Consider the following 14,794-nt stretch of genomic DNA (forward strand, 5'->3'; position numbering starts at 1 on the left):
CCTTACAGCTAGCCTACTCCTTACAGCTAGTCTACACCTTTCAGCTAAGCCTACTCCTTACAGCTAGCCTGCTCCTTACAGCTAGCCCACACCTTACAGCTAGCCAACTCCTTACAGCTAAGCCTACTCCTTACAGCTAAGCCTACTCCTTACATCTAGCCTACTCCTTAAAGCTAGCATACTCCTTACAGCTAGCCTACTCCTTACAGCTAGCCTACTCTTTACAGCTAGCCTACACCCTACAGCTAAGCCTACACCTTACAGCTAGCCTACACCTTACAGCTAGCCAACACCTTACAGCTAGCCTACACCTTACAGCTAGCCTACACCTTACATCTAGCCTACTCCTTACAGCTAAGCCTACTCCTTACAGCTAAGCCTACTCCAAACAGCTAGTCTACACCTTACAGCTAGCCTACTCCTTACAGCTAAGCCTACTCCTAACAGCTAGCCTACTCCTTACAGCTAGCCTACACCTTACTACTAAGCCTACTCCTTACAGCTAGCCTACTCCTAACAGCTAGTCTACAGCTTTCAGCTAAGCCTACTCCTTACAGCTAGCCTACTCCTTACAGCTAGCCTACTCCTTACAGCTAGCCTACTCCTTACAGCTAGCCTACTCCTTACAGCTAAGCATACTCTTTACAGCTAGCCTACACCCTACAGCTAGCCTACACCCTACAGCTAGCCTACTCCTTACAGCTAGCCTACTCCTTACAGATAAGCCTACGCCTTACAGCTGAGCCTACGCCTTAGAGCTAAGGCTACGCCTTACAGCTAAGCCTACTCCTTACAGCTAGCCTACACCTTACAGCTAGCCTACTCCTTTCAGCTAGCCTACTCCTTACAGCTAGCCTACTTCTTACAGCTAGCCTACTCCTTACAGCTAGCCAACTCCTTACAGCTAGCCTACTCCTAACAGCTAGTTTACACCTTACAGCTAAGCCTACTCCTTACAGCTAGCCTACTTCTTACAGCTAAGCCTACTCCTAACAGCTAGTCTACACCTTACAGCTAAGCCTACTCCTTACAGCTAAGCCTACTCATTACAGCTAAGCCTACTCATTACAGCTAAGCCTACTCATTACAGCTAAGCCTACTCCTTACAGCTAAGCCTACTCCTTACAGCTAAGCCTACTCCTTACAGCTAAGCCTACTCCTAACAGCTAAGCCTACTCCTAACAGCTAGTCTACACCTTACAGCTTGTCTACTCCTTATTTGACAGGTTTTGGACGGACAAACTGTTTAATTTCAAACAACAATAGCTTTTTATAACAAAAACAAACATGACAGATGCCCATCAATGGCACAGATGTGTCCAAACGTTTAAAAGAGTTCCCCTTTCACAAATACCCGGTCACCAGGGGCAGTTTGCTTTACTCACCCTCCCTGGGTCCATTGCTAAGTCTTTGCTGCTGCTGTTAACATGGCAGCCAATCACTGAACTCAGCCGCTCTGCCTGTACTGTATATACGTGACTCCCCGGTCAAAGTCACTGACTTGACTGACGTAATTCTGGAGTTTTGATTCTATTTTCTCTTAACATCGTTTTCCAGTCGGATTAGTTTAATTTTTACTTTTGTTTATTGTTTTATTTTGAAGGGGCAAAAGGGAGGTAAATTGTCCTTTTAGATTTCTTTAAAACATTTTTTCTTCTTCTTTTTACTTGCTTCAATAGCTTCCTTAGGAGATTTGAAGCTGCGATCGCATGATCTCTTGTGCTACTCCTAGCACCCTGCTAAGTGTAGCAGATATGATCATCTTCTATGAACGGCAGCCACGGATCGGTGTTCAGCAGCTCAGCAATGACAAGCACAGGGATCTTCTGCAGACCCCCGGTTGTTATGCTAACCCATCAGCGCCCTGCGATCATGTGGCTGGAGCACAGATGGGAAGGGTTTGTGACGTACTTCCATCGCGATCATGTTAAATGACGCTGTCGGAGATTATCAGCGGCATTTAACAAGTTAATAACCGTTGATGGATCATGATTCCACTTGCGGCTGTTAGGGGTACATGATAGCTAATCAAATCAGCTGTTATGTGCCGGGAAAGATGCTGCCTCAGCGCCGAAGCCCGCATCAAAGGGAGAGACATGACCTTTGCCATACTTATATGTCATAGGTCGTGAAGGGGTTAAAAAGGACCGTCACCAGTAAAAATGCTATTAACCTGCAAATAGGGGGATAATCGGCAGATTAGTAGTGTTACTTACCTGCCCTTCGCCTGCACGTATCCGAGTTCTCAGGGGAGAAAATGAACTTGATTCTCCCTGGCAACATTCGTTTTCAGTCTCCGCTGTGAGAATACAGAGCGGCGGCTGTAACTGTGCCTGCCGCACTGACAGCCAGAACCAATTCAGAACCATTGACAGTCAGGGCTGGGGGCACAGTTAGAGACGCCGATCTGTATTCTCCAAGTGATGAATGAACCAGCGCTGGCGCTGAAAATCAAATACTGCCAGGGAGAATAAAGTTCCTTTTCTCCCCAGGGCGTTTGGCTATGTGCAGGCGCCAGGCAGATTAGTAACGCTATCAGTCTGCAGATTATCCCCAGTAATCTGCTCTGCTGTATATGTATAGAGCAGTCTATCAATTAATGTTCCAGAGAGTGATCACAGCCATACTCCTAGTATTGTCAGAAGGACTGTTAAATCTATGAGCTCCACCCCGATAACTGAAGGCAAGCAGCTGCAGGGAGGATATAACTACATTTTCTCCCTGTAGCCACTATTCCATTGAGCCGACTACAAAGGATATCTAAATATATAATTGTCTAAGGGGTACTTCTGTCTTTCTGTCGGCAACGTCCGTCACGGAAATCCCGCGTCGCTGATTGGTCTCGCCAGCTGCCTGTCATGGCTGCCGCAACCAATCAGCGACGGGCACAGTCCGATTAGTCCCTCCCTACTTCCCTGCAGTCAGTGCCCGGCTCCCGCATACTCCCCTCCATAAAAACAAAAAACCTGCTATTCTCACCTTCCGTAGTCCGACGATGCGCTCGCGCCTGCAGGTTCCGGTGCTGAGGATGCTATGCGTGAAGGACCTGCCATGACGTCACGGTCATGTGACCGCGACGTCATCACAGGTCCTGCGTGCCTGCACGAGAAGGACCTGCCATGACGTCATGGTCATGTGACCGCGACGTCATCACAGGTCCTGCGCTCATACCAACCCTGGGACCGGAAGCTGCCGCGTGCACCGCACACAGGCGACAGGACTACAAGGGGCCCTCGGAAGGTGAGTATATGTTTATTTTTTAACCTGTGACATACGTGGCTGGGCAATATACTACGTAGCTGGGCAATATACTAAGTGACTGGCCAATATACTACGTGGCTCTGTGCTGTATACTACATGGCTGGGCAATATACTACGTGGCTGGGCAATATACTACGTGGCTGGGCAATATACTACGTCGCTGGGCAATATACTACGTCGCTGGGCAATATACTACGTCACTGGGCAATATACTACGTCACTGGGCAATATACTACGTGGCTGGGCAATATACTACGTCACTGGGCAACATACTACGTGGCTGGGCAATATACTACGCGGCTGGGCAATATACTACGTCACTGGGCAATATACTACGTCACTGGGCAATATACTACGTCACTGGGCAATATACTACGTCACTGGGCAATATACTACATGGCTGGGCAATATACTACGTGGATGGGCAATATACTACGTCACTGGGCAATATACTACATCACTGGGCAATATACTACGTGGCTGGGCAATATACTACGTGGCTGGGCAATATACTACGTCACTGGGCAATATACTACGTGGCTGGGCAATATACTACGTGGCTGGGCAATATACTACGTGGGCAATATACTACGTGGCTGGGCAATATACTACGTGGGCAATATACTACGTGGCTGGGCAATATACTACGTGGGCATGCATATTCTAGAATACCCGATGCGTTATACTACGTCACTGGGCAATATACTACGTCACTGGGCAATATACTACGTGGCTGGGCAATATACTACGTGGCTGGGCAATATACTACGTGGCTGGGCAATATACTACGTCACTGGGCAATATACTACGTGGCTGGGCAATATACTACGTGGGCAATATACTACGTGGGCAATATACTACGTGGCTGGGCAATATACTACGTGGGCAATATACTACGTGGCTGGGCAATATACTACGTGGGCATGCATATTCTAGAATACCCGATGCGTTAGAATCGGGCCACCATCTAGTGAATGATATTTACAAATAGCATACCAATATACCTGCAGATAAATCGTGTTCCTGTACATGACAAGATCCCTTTAAAAGTGTTGTGCCAAGGCTGCAATTTATCAACCCCTCCAGAGAAAAAAGTAATTACCGTAGCTGCTGATTGCTCACACTCCCACTATTACAAAATCAGGGGTCCCCATTTCTCTGTCTAAGTGGAATGGCGGTGGAGCATGCCCACTGGTGCTCTAATTAAATTTAATACGACCGATGGAGATTTCAGAGTACAGCGCTTGGCTAGCTTCAACCTGGGAATTGAATCTTTTATTTATATGAAAATATTAAGAACTATTTAAAATCAGGTCTATATACGTCCACAGGTTAGAACAGAAAACAGCTACCGTAGTAATGGAGAAGAATTCAGCTTTATCTTTCTCTAGTTACTAGCGATATGCTCTCTGACAAGGACTGTGGTTACTTTGTAAGATATCACTTGCAACTAGTTCTTACTTATCGGTTTGACTCTAAGACCATGTGCACATGTTCAGTATTTGGTCAGTATTTTACATCAGTATTTGTAAGCCAAAACCAGGAGTGGGACAATCAGAAGAAAAGTATAATAGAAACATATGCACCACTTCTGTATTTATCACCCACTCCTGGTTTTGGATTACAAATACGGAGGTAAAAAACTGGCCAAACACTGAGGTAAAAAACTGGCCAAACACTGAGGTAAAAAACTGGCCAAATACTGAACGTGTGAACATGACCTAAGCTGTACATTTGGTGCTGACATTAAACAAGAAGACAACATCCTACTGCAGCCTGCCATAAGGAATCACGTTTTCTGAAACTAATAATTAGTAATTGGGATGGTCACTTGATTATAGGAAAAATTTACATCCAGCCTAAGACATGTGCCTCCTGCTCTGGGAGTGACAGAACTATAAATTAACCCCTGTAATTTCCTGTGTATGAAAAGAAAAATGTTCCTGAGATGATCCTGTAAGAAACAGCCTGAGTCTCTTGGATAAGATGAAGTGTGGTCTTCTAGATAGGCAGAAATCAATTAAATGATATGATTCTGGTCATGTGGTCCAGCCATATCATGACACTTTTCATGATACTATACTGTTCACTTTGCCGATCTGTCCCAAGGATTTTTGACCCTTAGTGCCCTTTTCAGAAATGTTTCCACAAAATATAGACGTGGTCATCAACCTGCTAACTTATGTACAATCACAAACACTACCTTCAAGACAGAGTAAGTCAGTAGTAGAGCCCTGGCTAGAATATCTGTCGCTGAATCTTGTGGATCCTGGATGGGAGGGTTGAGGGGGCTTGAGATACATCCTTTTTTATGCAGATTTTCCATCTCCAAGCTGTATAAACTTGGATGCTTCTTGGATGAAGCAGATCAGGTGATGTGTATTTGGGTAATGAGGAGGGTGAGGTCTAAGGATATCATCACCCATTATCAAATGGATCCAGAATTATTAGGCAGCTTGATTTTCTCAGCCAAAAAATGAGATTTAACTGACTATAAAAAGTCAAAAATTGTTACAAGTCTTATAGAGGGATTCAGCATTCTTGAGATTGTTAAGCTATTGAGTCGTGATCACAGAACCACCAAATGTTTTGTTGCAAATAGTCAACAGGGTCGCAAAAACAGTGTTGAGAAAAAAATACGCACATTAACTGCTAAAGATGTGAGAAGAGTCAAACATAAAACTACTAGACTGTTATAATTCAGAACTGCAACCTCCCTGTTATGCCCTGAAGTCCAAGGTCTTCGGTGCTCAGCGACCTGGCCAAAGTAAGGAAGGCGGAAACCCAACCATTGAACAAGACACATAATTGGAAACATGAAGGCTGGGCAAAGAAATATCTGAAGAGAGAGTTTGCAAAGGTTCTTTGGACTGATGAGATGAGTGTGTCTCTTGATGAACCAGATGAATGGGCCTGCGGACCACCACTTCAACTCCAGCAAAGTGGAGGTGGATACAGCTTTGGGCTGGTATTACTAAAAATTATATACCATATATACTCGAGTATAAGCCGACCCGAGTATAAGCCGACCCCCCTAATTTTGCCACAAAAAACTGGGAAAACTTATTGACTCGAGTATAAGCCTAGGGTGGAAAATGCAACAGCTACCGGTGAATTTCAAAAATAAAAATAGATGCTCCATACCGTTCATTATGGCCCCATAGATGCTGCATATAAAGCTGTGCCACATATATAATGCTCTGCACCGTTCATTATGGCCCCATAGATGCTCCACATAAAGCTGTGCCATATATAATGCTCTGCACCGGTCATTTTGGCCCCATAGATGCTCCACATAAAGCTGTGCCATATATAATGCTCTGCACCGTTCATTATGGTCCCATAGATGCTCCACATAAAGCTGTGCCATATATAATGCTCTGCACCGTTCAGTATGGCCCCATAGATGCTCCACATAAAGCTGTGCCATATATAATGCTCTGCACCGTTCAGTATGGCCCTATAGATGATCCACATAAAGCTGTGCCATATATAATGCTCTGCACCGTTCATTATGGCCCCATAGATGCTCCACAGAAAGCTGTGCCATATATAATGCTCTGCACCGTTCAGTATGGCCCCATAGATGCTCCACAGAAAGCTGTGCCATATATAATGCTCTGCACCGTTCAGTATGGCCCCATAGATGCTCCACAGAAAGCTGTGCCATATATAATGCTCTGCACCGTTCAGTATGGCCCCATACATGCTCCACAGAAAGCTGTGCCATATATAATGCTCTGCACCGGTCATTATGGTCCCATAGATGCTCCACATAAAGCTGTGCCATATATAATGCTCTGCACCGTTCATTATGGCCCCATAGATGCTCCATAGAAAGCTGTGCCATATATAATGCTCTGCACCGTTCATTATGGCCCCATGGATGCTCCACAGAAAGCTGTGCCATATATAATGCTCTGCACCGTTCAGTATGGCCCCATAGATGCTCCATATAAATCTGTGCAATATATAATGCTGCTGCTGCAATAAAAAAAAAAAAAAATGACATACTCACCTGTCTTGCTGCCTGCAGCTCCTCAGCGTCCCGTCTCTGCGTCTCTCCGCACTGACTGTTCAGGCAGAGGGCGGTGCGCACACTAGTACGTCATCGCGCCCTCTGACCTGAACAGTCAGAGCAAGAGGACGGGAAGACAGAGCGGCGCCCGGCGTGTGGAACGCGGACAGGTAACTATGACATACTTACCTGCTCCGGCGCGGTCCCTGGCTCCTTATCCCGGACAGCTGGTCTCCGGGTGCCGCAGCCTCTTCCTCTGTCAGCGGTCACCGTTACCGCTCATTAGAGAAATGAATATGCGGCTCTACCCCTATGGGAGTGGAGTCCATATTCATAACTTTAATGAGCGGTCCCACGTGACCGCTGAACAGGGGAAGAGCTGCCTGCGGCACCGAAGACCGTGGGACGGGCAGGGGGAGCGCCAGGAGCGCCGGGACTAGGTGAGTATGCGACAGTCCTCTCTCCCCCTCCCTCACCCGCCGACCCCACCGCCGATCATGACTCGAGTATAAGCCGAGAGGGGCAATTTCAGCCCAAAAATTTGGGCTGAAAATCTCAGCTTATACTCGAGTATATACGGTAGTTGGATCTTCTCAGGTTGAACATGGACTTATAATAAACTTCCAAACCTACTGACAGTTTTTAGAAGTGCATTTCTTCAAGCGGAGGTTCAAGAAGAAGTCTGCAACTTTTGAGAGAACCATGATTTTTTATGCAGGACAAAGGCCTAAAAGAACAATGAATAATGACATGACCCCTTTCCTCACCTTACCTAAACCCTACTAAGAATTTGTGAGCCCTTCTTAAATGGCAGACTTACAGTGAAGGAATTCAGTTCACCTCTCTGACCAGTGTCTGGGAGGCAGTGGTTGGTGCTGCCCAAAGAACTGATCAATAGATTAATAAACTGACAGAGCGCGTGGATGGAAGACTTATGACGGTTTTTGAAAAGAACGGGGAGCGATATTGGTCACTGATATTTTTGTTTAAGTGACAGGTCCATTTTTGTACATTTTGAGTTGTTTTATTATTCTCACAAAATAAATAATTGAGATGGGAAGATCTAAGTTTTTCAATATTTGCATAATAATTCTGCACACTAATAGTTGCACAATAATTATTCATCACACATAGATATTCTACTAAGAAAGACAAAACCTCACTTTTACCGTATATCCTCGTGTATAAGCCAAGTTTTTCAGCACATTTTTTGTGCTGAAAATGCCCCCCTTGGCTAATACACGAGGCATTGTCCCAGTTTATGGTGGGGTAGAGGGAGCGGCGGGTCACAGGAGGCAGGAGCCGGCGGCTGCGGCTAAAGCCTGTGTCCGCTGCTAAAGAGAAATGAATATTTACTGCACGGGCAATGAATATTCATCTCTCTTATAACGTGCACAGTTACAGCCACAGCCGCCGGCTTCCAGCAGCTGTCGGACTCTCACGGGTGCCCGCATATTAAAGCAATTAATATTTACCTCTCTCCACTCCTATAGGCTGGAGAGAGTAAATATTCACTCCCTTAATGAGCGGGGACACGTGATCGCCCGGCCGCAGGAGCTGCTGGAAGCCATAACGAGATGATGCGAGGGCGCATAGTGAAGGTAAGTAGGATGTTTTTTTTAATATATGCTTTTGTCATGGGAGCCATGCAGACAAGGATGGGAATAAGGAGCCATGCAGACAAGGATGGGAATAAGGAGCCATGCAGACAAGGGTGGGAATAAGGAGCCACGCAGACAAGGATGGGAATAAGGAGCCACGCAGACAAGGATGGGAATAAGGAGACACGCAGACAAGCATGGGAATAAAGAGCCATGCTTACAAGGATGGGAATAAGGAGCCATGTATAAAAGGATGGGAATAAGGAGCCATGCATTCAAGGATGGGATTAAGGAGCCATGCAGACAAAGGTGGGAATAATGAGCCATGCAGACAAAGGTGGGAATAATGAGCCATGCATACCAGAATAGGGATTAGGGGACAATTCATAGGTGGCTTATACTCGAGTCAATAAGTTTTCCCAGTTTTTTTAGGCAAAATTAGGTGTCTCGGCTTATTCACGAGTATATGCGGTACTTTCTTAAATATTCAGGTTCATTAATCTTTTGGATTGACAGCACTGTAGTTGTTCAATAATAAAATTAATCATCAAAAGTACAAATTGCCTTATAATTGTGCTGTACACTGCATCATAATGAACTTTTATTAGAATTTATTTTGTGCTTTATTTCATCCAAATGATAAACGAGGATGCAATCTTGGATTTTCAAGAATTAAACCCTTAGTGAGGACTGTTTGGATACAATCAGCTGCTTCTCTTTCTTTATGGAGCAGTCGTGTTGGTGTGCTTTCAATTTACTATTACACAGGAAAAACCAGTGTACACTGAAAATATTTCCGATGCCACTATACCTTTCTGTGGCACTGTGTAAGAAATGTAAAGTTAATATAACAAATACCCATTCAGTATTTCCTTCTCACCTGTTGGATATAGATTCCTCTCCAGCTCAAACATGATGGGGTTCTTGTTGTGGACGTAGATGGTCAGCGCCTCTCCTTTGTGAGCATACACCTTAACAGTATTCAGTTCTTCTTTGGGTGGCAGAAGTTCAGAAAGGTCTTCGGAGCTCAGAGCAGGAAATGATGAGCTAATGTCAGCTCGCAGTTTTCTCCTGTTTAATATAACATGCCATTAAAGCACAACTTTTACACATATCTACAGCTGAAAAAAAAACTAGAAGGGCCTAAACTACTTTATTACTTTTACATGTTCGCTCTAGAGGATTTTTCTATTATGTGTGAGGACACAAAAGACTTTTGAAGAGGTTGTCTGGTTAAAACAAGTTATCACCTACCCACAAGAGAGGGAATAACTTGCTGATTGGGGGGTGTCTGACTGCTGGAACCCGCAACAATCAGAAGAACGTGGAATTTGTTTTTATTTTTGACTGGGTATTTTTATCCCTGTTACAAAATGGCACGATAGGTTGGATACCTGACCATTGCTCAATTCAGTGCTCGGCAGCCCCATAGGGATGGACCAGAGGTCAAGAAGGTGCCCTGATACCCTTATTCTTGTTAGAATGGAGCACACACTGCAGATTTTGCTGCGGATCCGCAGCGGTTTTGACGCTGCTGATCTGCAGCTGTTTTCTATGAGTTTACAGTACCATGTAAACCTATGGAAAACAAAATCCGCACTGCACATGCTGCGGATAAAAACGCGCGGAAAAGCTGTGTTGTTTATTCCGCAGCATGTCAGTTCTTTGTGCGGATTCCGCTGCGGTTTACATCTGCTCAATAACAGGAATCCGCAGGTGTAAAACCGCAGGTGGAATCTGTACAAAAAACACGGTAAATCTGCGGTATTTCCGCAGTTAATCCGCAGTGCGGTTTACCTGCACATTTACAAAAACAGGTGTGGAAAAATCCGCAGACATCCCACCTACGTGTGCACATACCCTAAAAGTTCCATGCTCTGCTAAATGGAGCAGGTTCCAAGGGTCGGACTCCCACTGATGAACAAGTTACCACTAGTGATGGGTGAACGTGCTCGATACTTAATCGCGTATGGAGGTGCTTGATCAAGTAGCGAGCAACGCTACGTATCACATGGTGCTAGAGTGTTTGGATCCCCATAAGTTAATTATCTGAAAAGATAGAGGGGGGTTGGGAAGAGAGAGGGTGGGGGTTAAAAAGAGAGAGAGGGGGAAGAGGAGATAGAGAGAAGAGGCGGGGAAAGGGAGAAGAGGCGGGGAAAGAGAGAAGAGGCGGGGAAAGAGAAGAGGCGGGGAAAGAGAGAAGAGGGGGGAAAGAGAGAAGAGGGGGGAAAGAGAGAAGAGGGGGGAAAGAGAGAAGAGGGGGGAAAGAGAGAAGAGGGGGGAAAGAGAGAAGAGGGGGAAAAGAGAGAAGAGGGGGAAAAGAGAGAAGAGGGGGAAAAGAGAGAAGAGGGGGAAAAGAGAGAAGAGGGGGAAAGAGAGAAGAGGGGGAAAGAGAGAAGAGGGGGAAAGAGAGAAGAGGGGGAAAGAGAGAAGAGGGGGAAAGAGAGAAGAGGGGGAAAGAGAAGAGGGGGGAAGAGAAGAGGGGGGAAAGAGAAGAGGGGAGAAAGAGAAGAGGGGGGAAAGAGAAGAGGGGGGAAAGAGAAGAGGGGGAAAGAGAAGAGGGGGAAAGAGAAGAGGGGGAAAGAAGAGGGGGAAAGAGAAGAGGGGGGAGAGAGAAGAGGGGGGAGAGAGAAGAGGGGGAAAGAGACAAGAGGGGGAAAGAGGGAGGACAAGAGGAGGGGGAAAAGAGAGGAGGGGTTATGAGAGGAGGGGGAAAGAAAGAGCAGGAGGGGGAAAGAGAGAGGAGGAGGAGGAAAGAGAGAGGAGGAGGGGGAAAGAGAAAGGAGGAGGGGGGAAGAGAAAGGAGGAAGGGAAAGAGAAAGGTGGAGGGGAAAGAGAAAGGTGGAGGGGAAAGAGAGAGGAGGAGGGGGGAAAAGAAAGGAGGAAGGGGAAAGAGAGAGGAGGATGGGGAAAGAGAGAGAATTTTTTCATCCTCCAGAAAAGTGCTGGAGTTTGCCATTCACTTCCATTATGCACTCTCAACAATGTGGCTACAATAGAGCCACAGTTCTCTTCTACTTGGTAGAAAGAGATTACAAGACTCCACATCTCAGCACACAATCAAATAAGTGACCCGAGTGTCAGCTGCACTTTAAGGAGTCAAAAAAATTGTCATTTACTGACAGTAAAGTGATTTTTAAAAGAGTAAGTCAAAACTTTACCATCAGCGGTGTTCAACCTCTACGATTTGCACTAGCTATCAAAATGAAGAGGATAGAGCTGAGGGACAAGGAGATGTCAGAACAATCTACATAAGATAAAGGCAGTTTATTATGATTTTTGTATCAGTTTCCTAATGACTATCACGTTTTCTGCTGGAAGTAGTGTATTATGAGCCGAGAGCTGACTTCACTTTGCTGTGTAGGTGAAGTGCATGAAGGGGGCTGACTGGCTTATATCAATAGCCAGACCAGCCTCCTCCTGGCTTAGTTAGTAACGTTAGCAGGTAACCAGCCTTTTTCATTCACATCACCAACACGCAGGTTAGTGGAAGCTCTCACCTGACCCATAAACTAATATGAACATGGTGCTGCTGGGACGGGCGTGTACTGGCCGTAGTTATTGTTCCGAGTCTATGTTACAGCGCCCAGCGGTGATGTCACATGTAAAGCACTGGGCTTATTGCCGAACCCAGGAAATGGCTGCAGCAGTTCCATCCTGTACCAAAAAGCCCCTATAAATTTGCTTTGGGGGACGAGTTACCCTTCAGTGTAAGTGTTCAGTCACCTCACACAGCTAGGACTTGTACGATATATCTCCCAGTAACAGGGGCTGTCTACATTTCAGGGTCCCTGAGTCACCAATCTGTCAGTGGGGTGTTGGGGAGCAGCATTACATGCCAGCTATTGGGTCAAGCTTATAAAGGGGAACCCAAAGCAGAGAACTACTCTCTATCACACTGCACTGCCCCTTTAAATGTTTACTACAAAATAGAGAGAGCGTCCATTTGCTGCCCCACATCACCCATAAATAGAACCCCTCTACTAGTCCAGGCGACATTGTGTGCATCTACCATTACCCGCCGGCATGGCTGGGCCGGCACAGGGGAGGAAGGGTGGACTGTGGCGCACATCACCTGTCTGAGCCTTTCATGGCCGTGTTGGACTTCACCTTGACGGGCTTGGCAAACATGACTCAAGTCTATGAAGACAGCGACAACAAACGGGAGGGAAAAAGAGCGGAGAAGCCGGTGTCTGCACATAGCATGAATCACTCCCTGGGAGCCGCCATGTTTGGTCCTTCTCTCAATGCTGTCCCCAGGAAACATGGGGCACTCGGAACGTACCGCTGAGCGGACACACCGTAGGAGGACGCCTAGCTCTGTCGTGTATCGCTATGGTTACTGGATAGCCCCCTATACAGCACCTGGGTGCAAGCCAGACAATGCCCCCATGGAAATGGTTGTCTCATGGGGACATCTACATGTGCGTCTCCCTTGGGTGCATTCACATTGTGCTTTTCTGCACATTCATGGGTCACGAATTCCACGCAAAACAGGATTATGACTGGGACATTAACCATAATGGAGCCGGCAGAGCGAACGTGTGACGTGTGCTCTGACAGGCATCATTTTCTGGTGTGTTTGCGGCTCACCTTAGTCTACGTTCACATTAGCGTTTGGCGCCGCAGCGTCGCCGCATGCGTCATGCGCCCCTATATTAAACATGGGGGCGCATGGACATGCGTTGTGCTGCGTTTTGCGGCGCATGGCCGCAAGCGTTGGGCGCAGAGAACGCAACAAGTTGCATTTTTTTTGCGTCCAACTTTCGGCCAAAAAGGACGCATGCGTCACAAAACGCAGCGTTTTAGCGTGCGTTTTGTTGCGGTTTTGTTTGCGTTGTGCGTTGCGTCGCCGACGCTGCGGCGCACAACGCAAATGTGAACATAGCCATGGAGGTAGACACTAAGGGCTCATAATGGGCGAGTGCTATCTGATAGAAAAATTGGATTGCACTCGGACCCGGGGAGGACACAGACAGCTTGGGGCCCCTGTGCAGGAAATGTGTCTGGGCCCCCTCCTTTTAAGGCGACAAAGAGATAGAGAGAGGTATACAGTGTGTTTAATACATAAAGCTGAATGTGTGTGTGTATGTCCGGGATTGGCATCTGCACCGTCGCAGCTACAGCCACAAAATTTTGCACAGTCACACGTCTGGACCCCGAGAGCACATAGGCTCTGTTGTGAGGTGAAATTTTAACCCCGCGCGTTCCAATTCACCAAACAATTTTGCCCCTATCTACATAATGGGGAAAAAGTGAAAGGAAAAGTGTTGGAGGCAAATTGACAGCTGCCAGATGTGAACAAGGGGGACTTAGAGAATGACAGCGATGGCGCCAAAGAGTATATACTGTACAGTTGCTAAGGTGGGGCCCCGACATGGGATACTCACCACACCACCACGGGGATATGAACACACACAAAATGCGCCACACACTACCACGTGCTTGAACACATATATCACCCTCAGCACACACGCCACGTGCAAAATTCGCCACATGCAAGCAAAACTTGCACACGTGGCAAAATTGCCAAATGCACAAAAGTTGCAACACATGCAAAAGTTGCCTCACACAAGACTTGCACATACTCAAAACGCACCACACATAAAACTCGCCATGCGCAAAACTTGCTGCACACAACTTGCTACACTAACCTGTCACATGCAACTCGACACACAAAAAGTTGCTACACGCATGTCGCCACACAAAACTCATCTCACAAAAGGCGCTACATGCATGTCGCCACACGCAACTCAACACACACAACTTGCCACATGAAAAGCCCTAAAAGTCTGGTATTATCCTTCAAAAATAAAAATATGATTCCTGTTGGCTGGGGATTTATCAGGCTGCCAATTTAGCTTACAAATACTGAGGTAAAAATACTGACCAAATAACGTGTGAAAGAGGTCTA

At 46.3% G+C, this 14,794-nt stretch overlaps 1 protein-coding gene across 1 annotated transcript in view; it reads right to left on the reverse strand.

The window, feature by feature from the left end:
- EIF2D (eukaryotic translation initiation factor 2D) overlaps window positions 1-13,247 on the reverse strand; it is a 56,655-nt gene extending 43,408 nt beyond the window's left edge. Inside the window, exons 1-2 of the mRNA XM_077295161.1 lie at window positions 12,956-13,247; window positions 9,761-9,951 (exon numbers count right to left, since the gene is read on the reverse strand). Coding sequence (XP_077151276.1) covers window positions 9,761-9,951; window positions 12,956-13,011 — 247 coding nt within the window. The 5' untranslated portion in view covers window positions 13,012-13,247. The remainder of the gene's footprint in view (window positions 1-9,760; window positions 9,952-12,955) is intronic.
- Window positions 13,248-14,794: the final 1,547 nt, after the last annotated feature.

This window comes from Ranitomeya variabilis, chromosome 3, assembly GCF_051348905.1.
Source record: "Ranitomeya variabilis isolate aRanVar5 chromosome 3, aRanVar5.hap1, whole genome shotgun sequence".
Taxonomy (NCBI): domain Eukaryota; kingdom Metazoa; phylum Chordata; class Amphibia; order Anura; family Dendrobatidae; genus Ranitomeya; species Ranitomeya variabilis.